This window comes from Pseudonaja textilis, chromosome 1, assembly GCF_049901715.1.
Source record: "Pseudonaja textilis isolate UNSWEBS1 chromosome 1, rPseTex1.2, whole genome shotgun sequence".
Lineage (NCBI taxonomy): Eukaryota > Metazoa > Chordata > Lepidosauria > Squamata > Elapidae > Pseudonaja > Pseudonaja textilis.
Genome location: NC_141990.1, coordinates 255,594,336 through 255,616,943, shown reverse-complemented (window position 1 = coordinate 255,616,943; position 22,608 = coordinate 255,594,336). Strand labels below are relative to the sequence as shown.

At 42.1% G+C, this 22,608-nt stretch overlaps 1 protein-coding gene across 4 annotated transcripts in view; it reads left to right on the top strand.

Annotated features, from left to right (window-relative positions):
• Window positions 1-22,608, top strand: part of SLC1A2 (solute carrier family 1 member 2) — an 83,921-nt gene that overhangs the window by 53,640 nt on the left and 7,673 nt on the right. For all 4 annotated transcript variants that reach the window (XM_087921377.1, XM_087921378.1, XM_087921379.1 and 1 more), the window contains exons 5-9: window positions 11,426-11,588; window positions 14,107-14,233; window positions 17,275-17,508; window positions 21,685-21,879; window positions 22,009-22,143. In XM_087921377.1, coding sequence (XP_087777503.1) covers window positions 11,426-11,588; window positions 14,107-14,233; window positions 17,275-17,508; window positions 21,685-21,879; window positions 22,009-22,143 — 854 coding nt within the window. The remainder of the gene's footprint in view (window positions 1-11,425; window positions 11,589-14,106; window positions 14,234-17,274; window positions 17,509-21,684; window positions 21,880-22,008; window positions 22,144-22,608) is intronic.

The following is a 22,608-nucleotide window of genomic DNA, read 5'->3' as shown; positions in this document are numbered from 1 at the left end:
AGCTTCCATTTGAATCTTTATTGGATGAACTGCTCAGTCTGCAAAAATCATCTTTTTTTAAATTAATGCCTTCATTTCTAGTGAAAGCCGGGCAACTTCCCTCTGGATTCTAATTTGTTTTATTTCCTTGGGACCTTAAATATCTGGATCTAGTCTTGTCTGAACTATAACCAGAGCCTCAAAGGTGCCTTCTCAGGAAGCAACTGGACTTTCTCATTTTTTTCTTTTGAAGACATTTAGCTTCTCATTCAAGAAGTTTCTTCAGCTCTGATGCAGAGGTGGTATTCAGCAGGTTCTGACCAGTTCTGGAGAACCGGTAGCAGAAATTTTGAGTAGTTCAGAGAACTGGCAAATACCACCTCTGACTGGCCTGGCCCCCATCTATTCTCTGCCTCCTGAGGCCCAGCTGATCAGCTGGGTCTTTTTTTTGTTGCCCTGCACAAGAGAACAGAGCTGGAAAGCAGGTTAGTGGGGTGGGGAGCGAATGGGATTTTGCAGTAACCTTCCCCTAGGGGTGGAATGGGATTAGAGATTTTACAGTATCCTTTTCCTACCACACCACAAGCCACGCCCACCAAGCCACACCCACAGAACTGGTAGTAAAAAAATTTGAATCCCACCACTGGTCTGATGGGATAGTGGGGAATAGAAAGATTTATATTCATTGCAGACAGCTGGTCATTTGCATCCTTTTAGAGGGTTGGAGAAGCACTTGGAAGCTTATTTGTGTCCTCAAGGTCACTTGAGTAGTGCTTCTAGTTCCTGTAGTCTGCAATTTTTTTTCCTCCCACACCATTCAAAAGGTGCTCATCCCAAATTGTATAGCTAAAAGTCTTCAAAAGAAAAAACTAAAAAAGTCCAGTTGCCTCCTGAAAAAGCACCTTTGGGACAACCATTACCTGAGTGATTGAGAATATCTACAGACTATAACCAGAGTCCACTATTTGGGCAAAAAAATAGAGAAACATTTTCAGTGGTGCCGAATATTTTTTTCTTTCCAAGATTCAAAAGAACTGAACGTTTTTGCCCAAATGCAACAAAAACGGTTTAATCTTAATATGCTACATATTTGATTTCGTAAGAATATAGATTTCCCCCTTGTTTTTAATCAGGAATTAGGATACTTGTGGCTCTTTGAACAATGATTTTTAGAAAATCTGAAAGGCTATAGGCTACTCATTACAGTATTCTGAAACTATGAACAAAGTCAGGATCACCAGTGTTGCAAAAAGTGAATGAGTTTAGAAGTGTTAGATGACTTCTAGGAAGTGCCAGAAACAGTAAAGAGCCAAGTGATTGGTACTTGAAGATTGAATAGTCTTTGATGAATGTATCTACACAAGTAAGGCCTGAAATATTTTTTGGATGAGAAGGATGATGAGAACTCTCTATTGTTGTTTACTCCACTCTTACAAATGAGTAAATACTTTAGACTGTGGTGACTTTTTCCTGAGAAAAATACATTAGTATGACTTTCTAAAGCTTTTATTAACTGGCTTTTTATTATCTATGTTTTATGCCATACACACCAGAAGATGCCCTTGAGCTCTTTTCTCCCACTTGTTTCCTGTTAATTTGTTTAGCAGTTACATGGATTATTTTATAATGAAATGGATAAGACGTGTTGTCAACCTTTTTTTTTTTGGCCCTAAAGGTGTCAGTTAAAGAATTAAAACAGTGTGTTATCTGACCTGTAGCTCTAAGCTTATCCTTTCTGCCTAGAGGGTAGGGAAGGAATAGAGCCATCAAGACACACAAATTCAAACAGCGATGCCAAAGTCAAGATGACACCTTCAATGGGGCAATCAAAACCCTGCCTGGTATTTATGTGTCCATATATTAAAAAGAATGTTTTCCCTTTCAGTACATTATATTTTATTGGACACTGAAAAAAATGGGGTTAATAGGCTGAGCGGGAAGTTAAACATCAACTACACAAGTTTCTTTTGAAAGTTTTGAGTGATTCTGATATTAAGGAACACGATTTTTATATACACCTAATCGTGCAAAAAAAAAGTATAGGGAAAGGGTAAAAGTGGTATCCATTTAAAATGCTAAACTGGTTTCTAACTAATTGCGTTTGACACAAAGTGAGTAAACCATTGGGCTGCTGAAAAGCTGCATAATGAGATAATAGGCTGAGTGGGAGACAAGCTGCTCTTTATACGGTATTAGCACTCCTTTTTTAAAATGGTTTGCTACTCATAATGTATTCAAACAATTCATTTCAACTCTTTCACTGCTTCACTGTTTTTCAGATTCCTATTATTGATATTTTAACCCACTAGCACACCAGCTTTGATTGATGGATCTGAATCCACACAATAAATTCTCTTAAGCACCAAACAATTAAAATTGAAGCAATAAATGAATCGCACAAACACTTCACAGTAAGAGTGACAATAATACAGAAAGCAAAACAAATCCTACCCAAAAAGAATATGAGTCAATCCAAGAGAAGACACCACATTCAAGGAACTACCGTGTTTCTCATATAATAAGGCCGGGTCTTATTTTTTTTTGAGCCCCCCAAAAATGGCTAGGCCATTTTCGTGGGATGACATAATTCCCCCCCCCCCTTGCATCTTCGGGCAGGCGGGCGGCGATGGCTTGGATGTTGACCTCGGCGTTGGTGGGGCACTTCGTATTGGGGTCAACGCAGGCAGCACCATATCCAGGTGTGCAACAAAATTACTTCCTAATGGCAAGCCCCCCCACCATTCCCCCCATTTCGCATGTTTTAATATAGGCCTTAATTTGGGGGGAGGGGCTTAATTTCATTTCATGCCTCTAAAACATGCTGGGACTTCCTATTGGGGGAGGCCATATTGTTAGAGAAACAGGATAAAAGTGGTTTACAAAGGAGAGAAAAGTTTGATATGCATGACATGAAATGTTTTAAATCTGTAGAGGAACAGAAACTGGTAACAGAAAGAAAGCTAACTTAATTTTTGAGAAAATACAGCATTGAGTAATACATGACAAAGAAGGTTCTCTTTTGCTCTTTTAAATGCTGTGGAAGATTTGGAATGAGGGAGCATATGCTGAAGCAAAGATCAGTTCAAGGCACAAATAACCACATGTGTGAGTGTCCTTCATTATAGTTGTGTATTTCCCGAGGTGCCATTTACATGTACGTCATTCTACACCCCTTCCCTCCATGTTTTTAACCAGGTCTGCTTATGACTTAGAAATATTTTTGGATTCAGACTTGAGTTATCCTCATTGAATGTTGTCCATAATCAAAATTTATCCCAGTGCCCAGGCAGATTATAAGTGCAGTTCTTCACTTTTGCACTGAAAAGTTAGCCTTATTCATTGTTTTCAGGAAAATAAATAATGAGGAAGTAATATCCTAGAAACAACGTTGCAGCTCGATCTCCACTTAGTTCCAGAATTTTAATTATTTAAATATTATAGAAGCAAAATCATTTGCAGTGAATATCATATGAAATGTGCTTTTGTATTTTAGTTACTACAGTAGCTTGTTTACCTCTTTTCGGATTTGTTTTAAATAGACTGGACACATGCCGCTCCTTGACCTATTTCTTATTTGTGAAGGTGTAATCTAGTTATGGTACCAGCAGATAACAATGCCTGGCTGGCTCTGGAAGGTGTCTTGGGATATTGGATGGGACACCTTCAAAGAATCAGAGTTGTAAGCCAAAGTGGAGAATTGAAAGCCAATCTAAAAGAAGGCAGCTATAAATCACTTATACTCTGTTGTCAGGAAAATACTTATTGTCAAGCTAAGTCCAAGAAGAACAAGGTGGAACAATTTAGCCAGTGGTTTACAAGTAGTCCTCAACTTGCAATAGTTCTTTTGGTGACTATTTAAAGTTACAACAGCACTGAAAAAGGAGACTTATGACAATTTTTCACAGTTATGACCATTGAAGCCTCCTCATGATCACATGATCAACATTCAGATGCTTGGCAACTGTTTCACATTTATGACAGTTGCAGTGTTCACCTTTTGCAACCTTCCAACAAGCAAAGTCAATGGGGAAGCCAGATTCATTTAACAACCATGTTACTGATTTAGCAACGGCAGTGATTCACTTAACAAATGTGACAATAAAACTCGTAAAATGAGGTAAAGCTCACTTTAAAAAATTATCACTTAACCATATAAATTTACTGTGGTTGTAAGTTGAGGTCTACCTGTATTTGCTTCCACCCAACAATCAGAATCTAAACCTTTATGTTGTGGCCTGTCAGCCATTGACCCCTCCAACATCCAAATCAGATGAGGGAGAGAGTCAGTATCAAGGTAACCTGAGAGCTCCAAGGGGGAAGAGGAAATGGAGCTGTCAGAGAGAGAGAGACAGAGGCGGAGCCTGGGCTATCCATCAACCCTCAGACGGAGAGTCAATAGCCCCCAGGTCTGGAGGTGGCTGATAAGGAAGAGGAGGAACAGCTGGGTCCAGTGCCTGACGCATGGATCTGCAGAAGGCAGAGGAGAGGAGAGCAGTGGAAATCTGTAGACCGATCCTTGGGATGGAAGAGCCACCACCGCTAGCGAAGCCACAGCCTAGCTCTGGGAATAAAAGGCAGGGGGCGTGTTATGTCCTGAGGACTCAAGGAGTTCTCACTCAGGTCCACTCACTTTGTGTGGGCGTTATTCCCCCATTCCCATTGGTCAGTTCTCCCCAGCAGCCAGATATAAAAGCAGGCTGCGGGGTCCAACTGGCTGCTGATTGCTGCGAGCCAGTTCCAGGCTTGGCAAGCACGGTCAGCCCTTTATTTGTAAAATAAAGTACTGTTGCACTCATGCTCTGGTTCAGCCTCTCATTGCTCAAACTTAACACTGGCGACGAGGATGGGATGGCTACCAGAAGCACCTTGCAACCGCTGAGTCACTAGCCACCGATCTACAGCCCAGAGAGAGCGATCGGCTGGCAACAAGGGAAACGCTGATCCGCAGCCAGAGAGAGCGGTCAGCTAGCGAAACGAGCGATCAAAAAGAGCAAACGCAGATCCGCAGCCAGAGAAAGCGGTCTGAGTCAAATAGTTAGAAGCGTCTGTAGCCGCTTGTTAGCCTCGCTACGGGGAAAGTGAAGCGCTGCGAGCCGCAGCCGCTCTGCATTTGGCGCGAAATTCAAACGGGTGTCATTTGAATTTCGAGCCAGTAGGAATCACAGCACAGCGCTGTAGAGAGTCACTAACGCCCACTTTTTTTGGCGCGAATCAAGACACCTCCAACGGCTAGCAGCCAACGTGGTAACCCAGAGAGAGAGAAAGAGAGGGTAGCAAAAAAACCTCTCCAGAGCTGATATCACTAATAACTCACGAGCGTTCGTAGTCCCAGAGAGATTTCTCCCGCAGGTAGCCCAGCCGTTCCAGCACCATGAGTTCCAATCCAGTATTCCGGCGTTTAAACCAGACGAAGAGAAGTGGGAATCGTATAAGAACCGCTTTCAATCATTACATCGATGCGGTCGGCCTGTCGGATGCGGGAGAGCATCGGAAAAATCCTATTTCCTAATCTACTGCGGAGCCACCGTTACGATACCGCTGCAGCACTCGTGGCGCCGAGAGAATTAAAAACGCGTTCCGTGGTCCGGAGTTGCTTGAGATCCTCACAAACCACTACGCTCCCAGGCCTTCACAAATCGCCAGGAGGTTCACGTTCGAATGAGGAAGCAATCAAGTAAGGAAACCATCAACCAATATATGGCCACCCTCAGAACAGCAGCCCTGCACTGCGGGTTTGGAACATACCTGGAGGACATGCTCCTCGATCAATTGGTTTGTGGGGTCAAGGATCTCAACCTACAGAGGCGACTGCTAGCTAAAAAGACCTCAACCTCGCGCAGCGGTAGAGGAGGCCCTAGCAGCCGAGCTAGCAACGAACTCAGCCACCGAAATTCAGGGCCCAAGCGCCAAGCTAGCAGCGTTCCCAGTCCATTCCGAAGAGGTGGAAGCGGAGGAAGGCCACAACGATGAGAACGATGTCCATCGCCTCACCAATGACAGACGGTCGCAGGTAGGGGCCAAACAAGAATACACCGGTCCACCCAAGCACATCACCCTGTGCCTAGCCTGTGGGGATCACATCAAAGGGCCACCTGCAAGTTTAAAGGAGCCGTTTGCAACAACTGCCATAAGAGGGGGCACATTGCGAGAGTCTGCCAAGCCCCCAAAGCGCTGCACAAAGACCCCGTCCTCGCACTCGGGACCACAGAGGCAAGTATTAAACTGTCGCACGCACCGCCTTGCCAGGCGATTTGCCACTCTGTTAGTAAAATTTCTCTCTCCGTTACCCTAGAAGGTAAACCGTACACATGGAGGTTGACACAGGGTCAGCGCTCTCAATAATCTCGTGGAACACCCTCAAGAGACTCCACCCCAGCCTATCTACTACCCGGCTTCAGAGATGCCAGTTCGGTCTGAAGGACTACCAGGGAAGGCCATTCCGTGATCGGCAGAGGCAAGTTCTTTGTCAGTTTTAGAGCTTTTAAAGGCCACCTACCTCTAGTGGTAGTTAACGGCAATCTACCCACCTTATTGGGGCTCGATTGATTTCCCCACCTCGGCCTAGGGTTAACAGGAGTCCATGCTGTCTCAACCTCAGACACTGACTCCTTATTCGCTGACTACGTAGATGTGTTCAGCGAGGAGCTGGGGTGTTATAATGGAACCCCCATCTCGCTCACCATTGACCCCAGGCAGTCCCAATCAGATTAAAACCACGTAGAGTTCCATTTGCTATTCGACCAAAACTAGACGCTGAATTGGATAAACTACTAAAACAAGGGGTCATTGAGCCAACAGATTTCGCCAAGTGGGAGACGCCCATTGTCACACCCTCAAAAAAGATGGTAGCCTGAGAATTTGCTCGGACTACAAGACAACAATCAATAAATATTTACAAGTTAGCGCCTATCCCGTGCCCGTCATTCAGCACTTATTGCACACATTCGAACGGGCAGTATTTTTGCTAAATTGGACATGTCTCAAGCATATCAACAGTTCCCTGTTGATAACCAAACAGCGGAACTTCAGACCATCGTCACTCCACAGGGGTGCCTTCCGATGCAAGCGTCTCCAATTTGGCGTAAGTGTTGCCCGGGTATTTTTCAATCCCTCATGGAGCGGATTTTACAGGGCCTCCTGGTGTAGTACCCTACTTGACGACATCTTGGTCTCGGCCAGGGACAGACCCCAACTCTTCCAGAGAGTGCGAGCAGTGTTAGAGAGGTTCAGACAGCATGGCCTCAAGTTAAAAAAAAGAAAAATGCGCCATTGCCACTAGACAGGTGGACTTTCTGGGTTATAAAATTGACGCTCTGGCATTCACCCCTGGAGTCCAAGGTCAGGGCGATCCACGAAGCTCCCACACCGACCTCCAAAACGGAGCTACAAGCTTTCTTTGGGACTCCTAAACTTTTATGCATCCTTTTGCCCCATAAAGCCTCAGTAGCCGAACCCCTACACAGATTACTAGACAAAAAGTCACCGTGGCACTGGGGGCACAAAGAAGACCAGGCGTTTAACGCCGTCAAATCACTACTTACGTCAGAGGCAGTGCTCATCCAATTCGACCCCAACCTTCCTTTAGTACTGGCAGCAGACGCATCCCCTTTTGGAATTGGGGCGGTCCTTAGTCACCGACTCGCCAATGGCGCCGAGGCCCCCATCGCCTTTTTCTCCAGGACGCTCTCGGCCACGGAGCGAAATACAGCCAAATAGACAAGGAAGCCCTAGCAGCTGTTGCAGCTGTGAAAAAGTTTCACGAATTCCTTTTGGCCACTTCTTGAACTGGTCACCGACCATAAGCCCCTCCTGGGCCTACTGGCCGGCGACAAACAGACACCTCAAGTCCTCTCCCTCGGATGACAAGGTGGACGCTTTTCCTAGCGGCCTACTCATACAAACTTATCCACCGCCCAGGCAAAACTCTATCCCACGCTGACGCACTCAGTCGCTGCCCCTTACCCGCTCCGGCTGAAGACCCAGCTCCTGTCAATGCCATTTTTGAAATCACCCAGTTGGACCTGCCCATCACCGCCCTTGACATCGCCGCCAAAACCAAGGCAGACCAAACGTCGCCCAGGTGCTCGACTGGGTGAGGAGGGGGTGGCCGGGAGGCAATGTTGATAACAAATTCGCACCCTTTAAGACTTGCATGCAGGAGCTGTCCAGTTTGCAGGGTTGTCTACTGTGGGGCACTCGGTGATCATTCCGACCTCGCTGCGTACCCGAGTCCTGGAGGCGTTGCACGAGGGACACCCCGGCATTGTGAGAATGAAGGCGTTGGCACGCAGCTACGTGTGGTGGCCGGGTCTAGACGAGGACATTGTCAATTGGGTAAGTTCCTGCAGCATTTGCCAGGAATCCCGTCCTGCTCCCCCATCGCCACCCCTACCAGATGGGAGCGCCAGCGCCCCCTGGTCTAGAATCCATATCGATCTGGCCGGCCCGTGCATGGAAAGATGTTCCTAGTGGTCGTGGACGCTTATTCCAAGTGGATAGGCGTGGCGCAGCTATCCACGACCACCACACTAGCAATCACCAACGTGTTAACGCGCCTGTTAGTTACCCATGGACTACCCGACTCCTTGGTCTCCGATAATGGCCCACAGTTCGCATCAGTAGAATTCAGCCGTTTTGCAGCCAACCTAGGCATTCGCCACATTTTCACAGCCCCATTTCACCCTGCGGTAATGGGTTGGCTGAAAGGGCCGTCAGGACCACCAAAGAGGCCCTCGCTAGGTTTGGCAGAGATGACTGGCACCACAAACTCTCACGGTTCCTGATGAGCCAGCACTCAACCCCTGTGCAGTCACCAATAAGTCCCCAGCGGAACTTCTGATGGGCCGGCGCCTGAGGACTGTATTAGATAGACTGCACCCACAATACTGCCCTGACTCTCCCCTCGCTTCCACTTCGGGGTTAGACATTTTATGTTACAGGAGCCGATATTCGCAAGGAATTTCGCTGGGGACCCACTTTGGATTCCGGGCGAGGTCATCGCCGTCACCGGGCCGAGATCATATAGAGTCAGGCTGGAGGATGGTCGCGTCTGGAGGAGACACATAGACCAACTCAGAAGGCACCTCAGCAACCTCGCAAACAAGAATCCAGAGTCTCCAGTCGAAGGGGAACCATCCCATCCGCCACCCAGCCACATCGCACCCAGTGACCAGTCTGCGCCAGCGTCGTTCCGGTCAGCCCAAACCCGGACAACAGCGCCCAGAGAGTTGATCAACCGGATCCAACCCACGAGAGTTTGACTCAGAAACCAACCCGGTGGTTTCCGAGGATGCCCAGTCCAGAGAGAGTGTTGGCGACACTATGCCAGCTCAACCATCACAGACTGATACCGAACAGTCAGACAATGTTCCCGAGTTGCGCCGCTCCGGCGCCAACACAAACCCCAGCTACCTCAAGGACTATGCGTGTTCGCATCTGGGGGAAGGGTGTTATGTCCTGAGGACTCAAGGAGTTCTCACTCAGGTCCACTCACTTTGTGTGGGCGTTATTCCCCATTCCCATTGGTCAGTTCTCCCCAGCAGCCAGATATAAAAGCAGGCTGCGGGGTCCAACTGGCTGCTGATTGCTGCGAGCCAGTTCTAGGCTTGGCAAGCACGGTCAGCCCTTTATTTGTAAAATAAAGTACTGTTGCACTCATGCTCTGGTTCAGCCTCTCATTGCTCAAACTTAACAGGGCGGAGATGAATAGATGTGGCAAACAACTATTCATCTCCCTGCTGGACAGACTTGCTATCCCATGGTAAGAAAGAATCTTTTTGCTGGGGCTGCTGGGTCTCCTAATAAAGGAATCATTAATTTAACTACAGAGGATTTGTCGTGTTTGGGGAGCTGGGTCAGAACACCTTAGTTCTCCCAGCATATACATATGCTCTGGAAGATGCTAGGGAGTGGCTAGCTTTACTCTTTTCCTGTCTCCTATTCACCACTGGGATGGGCTGTCTTGGGCTATCTTGTCTCCTCCTCTTTCTGGGAAGTGCTTCCTCCTTCCTGAGAAACCTGTCATTTCACTATAGCCCCTCATACACAGTTCCTCCTCTGTAGGCACCATCTCTCACAGTTATGCCCATGTCGTGATAAGGGGTCAAGAGTAACTTGAGGCTGCTTTTTCACTTTCAGTTTGACCACACTTTTGGTTTTAACAATAGTTGAAGAAAAACTTCAATAACAGAAGGAGAATCAGTGTTGTAATCTTTAGAAGCTCTCAAATGGTGTTTATGTTCTGATTCATAAAAGTCTGCAAAAATAGCTCCCATCTTATCAACATGAATTATATGAACAGTATTGAGAGACTTTGGGGGTTTCTTTAAAAGTAATGCAAAGTAAACACAGATGTACCATTGCTTTATTTATTTATCATATTTGTATACCCGTCAACCTTACATGAAAATGGCGCTGGGCGGTGTACAGCGCTAAATTTTAAAAAACCAATGCCTACATAAAAGCAGTTACAATGATAAAATAATTATAAAAATGCATATAAGTCAGGAGAGAGTGATATTTACCACAGTCAGGGAGCCATAGCAAAATCTCCCAGGTCCCTTAGGACTCCGAAGCCTGATAACATAGCCAGGTCTTGAAAGAGTTACAGAATGTTGAGAGGGATGGAGCTAATCTCACTTCTGGGATTTCACATGTCAGGCATTGTGGAAAAGAAGGCACACCTCCTGGGACCTTCAAGGACTACTAGCTAGAATATGGGATATAAAATGTGTAGTGAACAAAAGCAAGTGCATTCAAGATGTTACTGACATTTTAGCTTTCACTCACTCTAACATAACCAGGAAAGGAAGAGAAAAGAACTGCTACACAATAATTCTTTTCTCTCTTTGTGTTTCTTCTGGTATAAAGAGTATAATTCTGAAGATCTTCTATCCAGTGGAAGTTTTTCTATACAATGAAGAACCTAGAAAATAGAGATTGGACATTTTTAGAAAGCTTCCATTGATAGAACCTCCATACCCATATTGACTCAAGGATATATAGATATAAAATCTTTCAACCTTTTTAATTTTTTTAAACTTTTAACATAAATTTAAAATATTGATCCTTTTATTCTGCAAGCTATCTAAATAACTTTTTGTGGGGTGATGTCCCTGTAAACAAATATGGAAGTGGCTTTTACTCGGATTTGCTACCACATAATTCCAACCTGATTTGGGAATGACTATTATTTTGTTCTAAAGAAGCATCTCCAAATTTGAAGAAATATCTCCAATATCTGCAGAAATCATATATATCTTTATTTCATTTAATTTTCTAGATCTCATATGTCTTTTAAAAAATGCAAGTGGAACAGATAGTTATTGGTGTTTTGCAATGCTAGATCCATGAATTTTAAGACTAAGCCCTAGTATGAAGTTTGAAAAACAGTACCTAAAAGGCAATTTTCCCAGTTGCATTTTCATTCTGCATTTTATTCTTTCAGATTCAAACAGTTACCAAAAAGGTCCTCATGCCACAAGAAATGGAAGAGCCATCTAATGTTACAGATTCTATCTTCACCATCGTGAATGAAACAGAAGTTACTCCAGAGCCTCAATTAATTGTTAAGAAGGGTCTTGAGTTTAAGGATGGAATGAATGTCTTAGGTATTCTCTTTCTCTTCAGTCACCTATTAAATTTATTTCATAGGCATGTTCTGTCATTCAAAAAAAACCCCAAAATTATTTGTTTATAAACCTAATAGATTCTTAATCTATTCCAATGTAGTTACCTTATGCCAATTTGAATCTAGGCAGTTTAGGTTAAATTTGAAACTTCCTTCAGGTGTATATTTACAGAAGGAAACACATTGGTTTCACTTAATTTTTGACAAATGCCCAATTGCATATGAACAGTTGCAGTTACAGGTACTTCACACTAGTTACCTGTGGAGATTATAGAGCACAGATGTCAAACTCGCGGCATCACATTGCTATCATGTGATGTTTCCTGGCGTTTTCCCCATTCATGGAGCTGGGGTGGGCGTGGTCTGTGCGTGATCCAACCGGCCCAAGGGTGTGCCAGTTTGACACTCCTGGTATAGAGAGAAAGACCTATTCATTTCTGTAAGTTAGTTTTGCATGCATAAGCGCACAGTTAAACAAAAGTTGGGTTTTAATGTTATTTTTATATCAGAATATCAGTTGTGATGCCATTTTTGTAACTAGTTTCAGGCACATCTGCAGACAAAAATGGAATTGCTGCTGAGAAGTAACAGTGTTGAATAATAGCAGACCGTTATCAGCTGTGCTATTAAAGGAAAGGGTTATAGAATGTCCTTCTGAACTGGGTAAATCACACAAATCCATTAACGAGAAGGCATTTGAATCCAAACTATACTTAATATGTTTTTTTAGAAGTGTAACATGTATATTCTAATGTATCTATTAAAGGCCAGGTATTGTGAAATCCTGCCAAGGGAATCTGAATAGGCTAAATGTTACCTTTGGGCTCTAATCACGTTTTTCTAACTAGCATCTAAGAGACAAAGCTGATGTTTTTAAGACGATTGAGGCTACTGATTGAATATTTAGTTGCTGACATCAGAAATGGAACTTTATCCCACTGGACAAAATATTAGCTAGCTTCCACTTAAAGGATTTCACTTATTCTCAAGCACATTTTAATAGATTAGACTTATTTTCAAGCTTTGATCTCCCTAATATCTTACCAGAGGCCAAGAATGTTCTTTCTTAGACAATTATTTTCTGCTAATAATTCTGCAAATCTCTGAAACCAAGACTCAATTCAGTTACATCAGAATGAAGATTAAGCAAGGAACTTAAACCTGAAATAGAATGTCTTTGCAACTCTCTGTATTTCCAAATCTGCTCTAGAAATATCACATTTTTGGAGTATATTTACGAATGCAGGGAGAGCAGTGGGAGGACTCATCAGTTCCATTCTTAGTTTTTGTGTTGTTTAAGAATTTTGTAAACACCTTGATATCATTGGAAAATAATTAGTTTCAGAGTCAGTATCTTGTAGCTCAGCTCCAAATGCTTATGAGCTCCTGCATCAGATTCACAAGGATGTTAATAAGTTGAGAAACTAAACGGATCCTTGACTAAGAGCCACAGAGCAAAGATACTCTCTCAACTCCACCATCTGTAAATGTTTGGCCAATTAGAGCTGACTTTCTTCAAAATAGTATCTCAAATCCTACATCACCCAAACCTCCCATAACCAAGGTCTGAAGTACAGGATGCCACCGAGTGCACACTGTTTATTTAATTATATGCTATATATTTTATTCTACAGGAGTGATTAAACTAGAGGTGTCAAATTCCTGGTCCGTGGGTGAGATGTGTCATGCACTGGCCACACCCATGCCCAGTTTAATGAAGGGGGAAAAAGTCCCAATACATCACGTGACGATGTGAGTTTGACACCCCTGGATTAAGTCATGAAGCTATGAATAAGGCGACTGTGATTTCTAATCCAGCCTGAAGCCAGTTGGGTTTACCTTGGGCCAATAACTTTCTATCAGCACTATGAAGGAGGCATTGATTGGCAAACCACTTCTGAAAAACCTTGCCAAGAAAACACACACACACACACACACACAATGTATCAGATTTATCTAAGGATAGTCAATGAATGTATTTTTAAACAGATCATTAACAATAACAAATCTTATTAATATATGTCTAAGGAAAAAAAGACAAAATTATTGTGCTGGAATATACATAGGAATAATCCAGATGAAAAATAACAAAGTCTACAAAATTCTGCAGTATGAAGTTTCATTAAAAAAAACAACCTAAAATTAAGCCATGGGAATAATAACAGTTATTGGAACCCATATGAGCTTCCATGCAATAAAGGCTCTCCTCTATGACCCAAGGAAGTCTCTCATGTGGGTCAGGGAATGTTCAAGAAAGCCTAGGTATTTAGGGGAAGAAGAATTACAATGATAATGCAAAATCAAAATAAATCTTACTTGTTTGAGCTATCACTATCTTGGTTTTGTCCCCAATTCTCCTTTTTAATTGTGCCCCATCCTCTACAAAATCACAATTTTTTCGTAATGATAAATTGAGGTAGAAGAATTCCCCTTCAGAAAATTTCACAATTTTAAGAAAAGTTTCATAAAAGAGTCTGATGGTAGTATTCTTTCAACAGGCCTCATTGGGTTTTTCATTGCTTTTGGTATCGCAATGGGCAAGATGGGAGAACAAGCCAAGATGATGGTGGATTTTTTCAATATCTTGAATGAGATTGTCATGAAATTAGTAATTATGATCATGTGGTAAGTCAAAGTCATCATCTACTAGATACTCCAAAGCCTGTTCTACTTTGGAAATCATTTTGAATTTTATCAGTAATAATACAGAGAACTTTGTTGGGTCAAGCCAAAAGTATATATAATCCAGAAGTCTGGACTACAAATATATCCAGGAATTTCACAAGCAGGATATGATGATGATAACATCTTCCATTCGTGCTTTCTAGCTAATAATGGTGAAATCATGTTGCCTTTGATTGTGAAGGTCATGGAAACCCAGATACTGTAAGCCTGCCAAAATATTTGCATTGATGTATTTTATTATATTGGATTGAAACTACAGTCTTTTTTTGTTTTTTTTGTTTCTGCTTTCCAATTTTGTTTCTCTTTCATAGTACAGAGCACTTAGAGAGCAACACAGAGAGAAAGTATGATTTCTTTTTGCAATAAGAAAGCAGACAGAAGTCTTGTGAGAGTGGATTGGGTTCATTCAAAGGTGAACATGGGCTATAGAGAATATTTCTATTTACTACATCGTGCCACACTATACAACATCTTTCAGAATCCCAGTAGACTATTGTTTCATTCTTCCTCGCTTCATTCTTGAAGATGATTAGCAGCTGTGAGCTTGGGTTTAAAAATAGGGCGGGGGGGGGGGATCCATCTACTTTTCATTTAAAATCTATCCAATTTGACTTGGTTCCAGTTCAAAGAAGAATTCAGGAAATCATATTCTGTACCTCTTACTGATGAGCATGGAAAACCCACATTTGGTAGCTGCTGTGTTGTAGCACCGCCTCTTCCTCCTCAGAACAAAGGAGTAGATTCAAGGATTTTGTAGCTAGGTTTTATTACATTTGTTTGCATTTGAACTGAGTTGGATAACATATGAGTGTCTGCTTATGGCAGGCTTTTGAAACTCTGAATTGTACAGAATATCTGTGATTGTTGTTTTTCAGTTCTGATTTCTTTAGAGGCCCTTCTTCATCTTTGCAGAGTTGTAGAAATGGTCCATAGCAGTTGATTCATGTCATGATCTAGCAAAATGTAACATTTAATTTACTGTGTGATGCTCCAGTAATTTCCTGTATCAAAACTGGATCTTTGCATCACAGTTATTCTCACATACTGTTTAGGATCCATTCTAAGCTCCTAACAGTGATTCTGTATCTTCTAGTGTCACAGTTATAGGGATTTTACTCATGAATCTTGTTCGTTTATATAGGCAAAACATTTATTGTATGGAGATAAAGTTATTTGTTTTCACATCTAAAATATACTTTCTGTCCAGTTATTTATGACCATTCTTTGACGAAATGGTCCATACTTACCAACAGCTTCAGTGATTTGTGAAACTCTCATAAATACCATAAAAACATAAAACAACGCTGAACATTCAGTAAAGATTCTTTGAAACCAGATTGTAAGGATTATCCTCAGTGGATATTTCAGGAAGGAAACTATCTGGCATCTTGGGTAACAGTGCTTCAGACAACATGGTTGGGAAGCTTATAGGTTACTAGGATTCTTCATTGAAGGATCAGGTTAGTTCATGGTAAAATAGTGAGGATGTGACGTGTAAGGTTATTTGTGAAATTCCAGTTTCCAGAAGACTAGCTTAAGTTGTAATAAAAGCATTAGTCTTTAAATGACACACTGTTTTATTGCCATCAAAAACTATCATGGCTATTCTTCCATTATTAGTTATAAAGATCTGATTGAATATTCCCCTACTAATACTACCGTGTTTCTCATAAAATAAGGCCAGGTCTTCTTTTTTTTTTGAGCCCCGAAAAAATGGCTAGGCTGTCTTTTCGGGGGTGAATTAATTTCTCCCCCCATACACCCTCGCCTAGAGTGCCCCGTGGGCAGGCCTCACCACCAGCCGCTCCTAATGGCGGATCATGGCGGAGCGCAGAGGGCTCCCTATCCCTGCCAAGAGCCTTTGCTGCAGACCCAGGTATGGTGCTGGTTGCAGGCCAGGTCAGCAGGCAGGTGGGCAGTGGCAGCGTGGATGTCAGCTTCGGCATGGCACTTTACATCGTGAGACCTTTAGCGCCCGCTGCTGCTGCATCCTCCGCCACCGTTGCTTTCCCTTCTGCCTGTGCTGCTGCCACATTTGGAGTGCTGCACATTCCTCCACTGGCAGCATTTCAGCTGCTTCTTGGATGGGGTAGTTGCCTCCGTAGCTTCCATGGTTTCCGCCTGCACTGGCGCTGTTGTTGAAGATGGCGCTGGCGAGAGAGGCACCAGTGCTGGTGGGAACTGTGGAAGCTACAGAGGTGGTTTCCCCGTCCGAGAAGCAGCTGAAACACTGCTGGTGGAGAAATGCGCAGCACTCCAAATGCAGCAGTGGCACAGGCAGAAAGGGAAGCAACGGCAGAGTAAGCAGCAGTGGCGGGTGCCAAAGGTCTCACGATGTGAAGTGCCCTTCTGAGACTGATATCCATGCCACCACCGCCTGCCCGCTGACCCGGCCTGCAACCAGCACCATACCTGGGTCTACAGCACAGGCACTTGGCGGTGGTAGGGAGCTCTCCACGCTCCGCCATGATCGGCCATTAGGAGCAGCTGGTGGTGACGTGTGGCTGCCTGTGAAGCGCTCCTAATGGCAAGTTCCCCCCTCCCCCCATTTCACATGTTTTAAAATAGGCCTAAATTTGGGGGGAAGGGCTTAATTTCACCTTATGCCTAGAAAACATGCTGGGACTCCCTATGGGGGGGGCGTATTGTTGGAGAAACACGGTAGTAGAAGAATGCAAGTGGGCAAGGAGCAAGCCAACAATAGCAAAAAGAATGTATAAACGCATAAGTAGATTGAAAATTTTGAGTGTAATTTTCTCATTAGCAGCATTATACTAGGCAAAATTGTATTATTAGACTTTACCCTTAGCAAATTTCTAAACAACATTGAAATAGAATGTGTAAGTTCAAGATTTCTGAAAGTGAAATAAAATTCTAATTGTAAGAGGGAAAATTTCCTGGGTTCTGCTTTTAGTGCATTTTGATTATTACCAGCTTGATACCTGTAATTCTTTTCCACGTTTTTTATTTATTTCTTCTAGGTATTCTCCATTGGGCATTGCCTGCCTCATTTGTGGAAAAATAATTGCAATTAAGGATTTGGAAGTAGTTGCTCGACAGCTTGGCATGTACATGGTAACCGTGATTGTAGGTCTTCTCATCCATGGAGGGATTTTTTTGCCTCTGTTGTATTTTGTAATTACTAGAAAAAATCCCTTCTCATTTTTTGCTGGGATCTTTCAAGCATGGATTACTGCTTTAGGCACAGCTTCAAGGTATTTAATAGAAATGATAATGTTTGCTAGAGATGTATCTCTCCTTTCATGGGACTACCTTTTAACCAAAATGGGTGGGAAATTCAATATCATGATAAAGAATTGTGTCCTGAATCATTTTTTTCCAAGGCTATTTTTTGCCAACTGCACAATTGCAGACCAAGGCTATCAGAAAGCTTTGTTAGTGTAAAAAGTGTTGGACCTGTTGTACTTTGATCTAGATTGCTCTGAAAACTCTTCTTTTGAGTTGATGGTGGCTGGACTTTTACATTGTTATGTTTTATTTTTAAGTGTTCAGAGTTCATACAAAAACTGTGCAAACAAACAAACAAACAAATGTGCAGAATAATGACAACAGGGTCAACAACATCAAAGTAGTGCAGAACATACCTATTTGTATCAGTTCAAGAACATAAAAGAGCCAATCATCTTTGCAAGTCTCTCCTTTGGCCTGAGCGTTGTATTAACTTGCAGCATGCCTAGAAAGTGGTATATGGGGACAAAATTAGAAATGCAGAAATAAAACAAACTATTTAATGACTCATTATACTGTCTCTACAGTGGGTATATAGATAGCAGCTACTAGTTTGTACTGGCTCCAGAAAATAATACTTGGCCCCTATCTTTGTTCTTGGTGCAATATTTCTGTCCTTTGTGACTAATTGTAGCCTATTCTATTCTAATTCTAATTCTAGTCTGTTCTACTCTGTTCTAACTGGGTATGGCTAATCTAATGAAGACAAGGACTGGGGGTGACGTAATAGTTGCCTTCCAATATTTGAGTAACTGTCACAGAGAAGAGGGGTCTGATCTATTCTCCAAAGCACTTGAGAGCAGGATAAGAAGTAACAGATGGAATTATCAAACAAAGATCCAACCTAGAAATAAGAAGAAATTCCCTGTCAGTGAAAACAAGAACGGCTTGCTTCAGAAGTTATAAGTGCTCCATTGCTGGAGCTTTTTAAGAAGAGATTGGATGGCCATTTGTCTGGAATGGTATATGTTCTGCTTGACCAGGGTATTGGATTAGAAGACCTCTAATGTCCCTTTCAACTCTATTCTGTATTCTCTGTTTTCCCTTACATCAGGGGTGTCCAACTGGATTTATTTGAAGGCTGGATCAGCATTGTAGTTCTCCTCCGTGGGCTGGCAGGGGGAAGGAGTCTGAATGTGTCCCCTCGTGCCTCGTTTTCAGCCTCCCTGGCCTCATGCAGTGTTCTCCTGGCCGAAAATGGGCCTCCTGGAGGCCCCATGAGGCCCCTATGCAGCCCATCTTCATCCACGCTGGCCTCCAGCAGCACTCTTCCAGACAAAAACAGGCCATGCAGAGGCCTTGCATGGCCTGTTTTGTTTGATACAGGCACCGCAGGTCGGTCCTTTGATATTTCTAGGCCAGCTATGTGGGCCAGATTTAAATACCCCGTGGGCTGGATCCAGTCCATAGGCCTTGAGTTTGACACCCCTGCCTTACACTAAGCCCTATTTTCTATTCTGTCTCATGTATAATTACTTAGGTAGCTACAATTAGAGATAGGAAATATGACTGTTTTGATTTCTCTGAGTTCTTCATTTCTTCAAATCTGCCAGGCAGATTTGATTTCTCTGAGTTCTTCATTTCTGCAAATCTGCCAGGCTTGGTTCATCAGACTGGAAAATTTTTTTCAGAAGGTGGACAGTTAAGTGAATATTTCTTCAAAATATAATGAAAACACATTTATGTTATTTTCAAGTTCTTTTATGTATAACAAACATGCATCTATGTAGACTTTCCCTAATTTTTAAAATAAGTAAACTTCATGAACCAATTTAAAAGCTATGAATATTGAATCAGAACTATGTTTTGGTTCATCTGTTGTCCTAAATATGTAAACATTTGTCCAATTGAGTGTGAGTAATAAGATGTTTTTCTATCTTCTTTAGCTACATCATTGGAAAATACTGTTATTATCAAAGCAAAGTATTTCTTTTAGGCAGTGGGGGGTAAACATTCCTTGGTTGTGAGCAAGTTTACGAGTTATTTGAATCTCCATAATGTGCACTGTGTATTTTTCCCTTTCCAATATAATCAGAAGAGATACACAACATGGAGGAAGGAATGCCTATGGGATAAATATTAGATTGACGAATCTGTTTATAACTGTTCTCGTTTTAGAAGTGAAGCTAATTGTCCCGAAGATGCTTTTTTTTCAAGAGGTAACTAGACTTTCTGGTTTTTCTTTGAAGATGTTTCACTTCTCATCCAAGAAGCTTCCTCAGCTCTGAATGAGAAGCGAAAAGTCTTCAAAGAAAAACCAGAAAGTCCAGTTGCTTCCTGAAAAAAAAAAAAAGCACCTTTGGACAACCATGACCTGGATGCCTGAGAGTCTCCATTAACATTAAGTGAAGCTAATTGTCAGCATGTTACTTCTTACTTTGTTTCCACTGTAAAAAGAATATATGGGTAACTGGAGGAAAACCTGGATACCAAAATCCATTATGATTTGTCCATGTTGAAATGCTGCCAAATAAACTGAACACTAAATACTGGATGTAGCTGCTATCAACCCCGCCCCTTGATTGGCATTTTTGCTTATTACAAAATTACAACTTAAACTGGAATGTGGAGGCATTTGAAGGATTGCTTCACAAGTGCTTCACAAAAGATTTTGGCATGAGTGAAGTGCCTCTCTTTGAAATGTTGAAGCACCCAATGTCCCAAAGGAACTTTCTGAAGTTCGCTTTCATAACATGTGTATGTCTTCATATCCACTTCACTAGGGCTCCAGGTACATGCACATATATGCACAGACAAGCTGGGAAAAACACACCAAGCTTTCTGGAAGACATAGTTGCCTCTATATTACAAAGAGAGGAACTTCACTTGTATCAACAAAACTTCAAAAGTTTTGCAAGTCTCTATCTTAGCTGAGGTTAACTGTTCATAAAAAAGCTAAGCAGAATTGGACCTGAACATTTTTGGATGGATATTATGGACATATGGACATTTTCATTTAATCATTAAGAAGTGAGGAACCTGTTTGTTTAATAATAGCCACATTTTAAGGATAATACATAATCATCTAGCCAGATCTGTTTATGTTTTGCTCAGTTGAACTCTATACTTAGAGAAAGAATATTCATTGCTGGTACCTGAGGCTGAATTGTTTGAATACCCTGGGAACCAGTCAAGTTGTGGGAATAATTCCACCTTGAATTATGAAACCTTAATAGCCAACGTTTGTCCCATTATTGAAAAGCTTCACCCAAAATGTGTAAGTTTCTAGAGTAGATGAAAAGAGTTCACTTGTGCATTGGGAGAGCCCTGGCTGATAATGCATTGTCAGATAATACCATGGAATGAGAATTAATTTTTTTAAAAATTACTGTACATGAAGATACATTTGGTGCAGTATCATCAGTATGCTGCTGATTCTCAATTGTATATATCAGTTGTATATTGACCCATGGCCAACCAAGTAAAACTATCAAGGTTCTGTCCTAGTATCTAGAAGCTATGGGGTCCAGATGAAGAAGAACAAGCTTCTGCTCAGTCATACCAAGATCAAGTTTTGAGCCCATGGACCTGGAACCTGAGATGCTTCATTATTGATTCTGGATGAATCACTGTTCCGCTTAGATTCAGTGTGCAATTCGGGGGTCCTCCTTGTTGAACAGATAGCAGTTGTGGCCATTGGGCTTTTGAATAACTTAATCTTGGATGCCAACTTGTGACTGTTACTATATTATATTCTTATATTGTCCTTTCAGTCCTACTCCCCTTGGTCACCTCTTGGTTGAATTATTGCACTATACTCTACATGGGACAGCCCTTAATCCAAAGATGACAGAATACAATAATACAGATAGTTATGAGCAGTCCTCAAATATGTCACACTTCATCAGTTATCTTGTGGAATCCAGGAAGCATGCCTTCTCTGGTGCCCTTTGGAATAATGTCTCCTTGCTGACATATCATTGGCTCCAACCCTGCAAGTCTTCAGAAAGATAATTAATAGTTGGCTCTTTCCTTAGATGGTTGGATCATGAAGAACAGTGCTCCCATTTGGTGAAGATAAAAAGATTAATTGCTTATTGGTTCAGTTGTATGCATTTTTTTTGTATTTTGTTTACTGTTTTTTACATATTGCTCAGAATAAAATAACAAAGTAAAATAATTCATTTTTCTTGGTCCTTCAGTGCTGGTACATTGCCTGTTACTTTTCGCTGCCTTGAAGAAAATTTGGGCATTGATAAGCGTGTGACAAGGTTTGTCTTACCTGTTGGAGCTACTATTAATATGGATGGAACTGCCCTTTATGAAGCAGTAGCTGCCATCTTCATAGCACAGATGAATGGCATTGTGTTGGATGGCGGACAGATAGTCACTGTCAGGTAATCTATTGGGGTTGGTTAAAAAAATGATATCCCGACCTTAAATATTGTGAAGTGATTTACATTTGGAATAACAACCAGAGTCCATGTTTTCACAATTAAAATAAGCTGACCTGTTTTATTTTACAGTTTGACAGCCACTCTTGCCAGTGTTGGAGCTGCAAGTATACCTAGTGCAGGACTGGTGACCATGCTTCTTATCCTCACTGCAGTAGGACTTCCCACTCAGGATATAAGCTTACTTGTGGCGGTAGATTGGTTCTTGTAAGTAAGACTGTTTTTATGATAGATGTCAAAATAGGGATTGATCATCCGGCTGATAGGATATTAACTTCTGCCACCTTTCAGTCACCTCCTCGTGATACACTGCAAACTAGTGATTAAGATCTCAGTCTGATAATAGAGATATCCATGGTCAAGATCTCGCTGACCATGGAATATCCTGCATGGCTTTGGAAGAGCCATACACTGTGCCTTAGGTCAAAACACTTCACAGAACTGATTTTCAGCACTCAAAGAAAAAGCAAATGTTTACAATATAAAGGGATTAATGTCATATATATGAATTGTTTCTCACATTCAACTGTAGGTAATATGTACACATTGTGTACTATTACTACTACTCATTGTTATTATAATAATATAATGTCTTATAGCAATAGCACTTAGACTTTCATTATATACTACTCCATAATGCTTTACCTCTGGGGTCCCCAATCCCAGTCCATT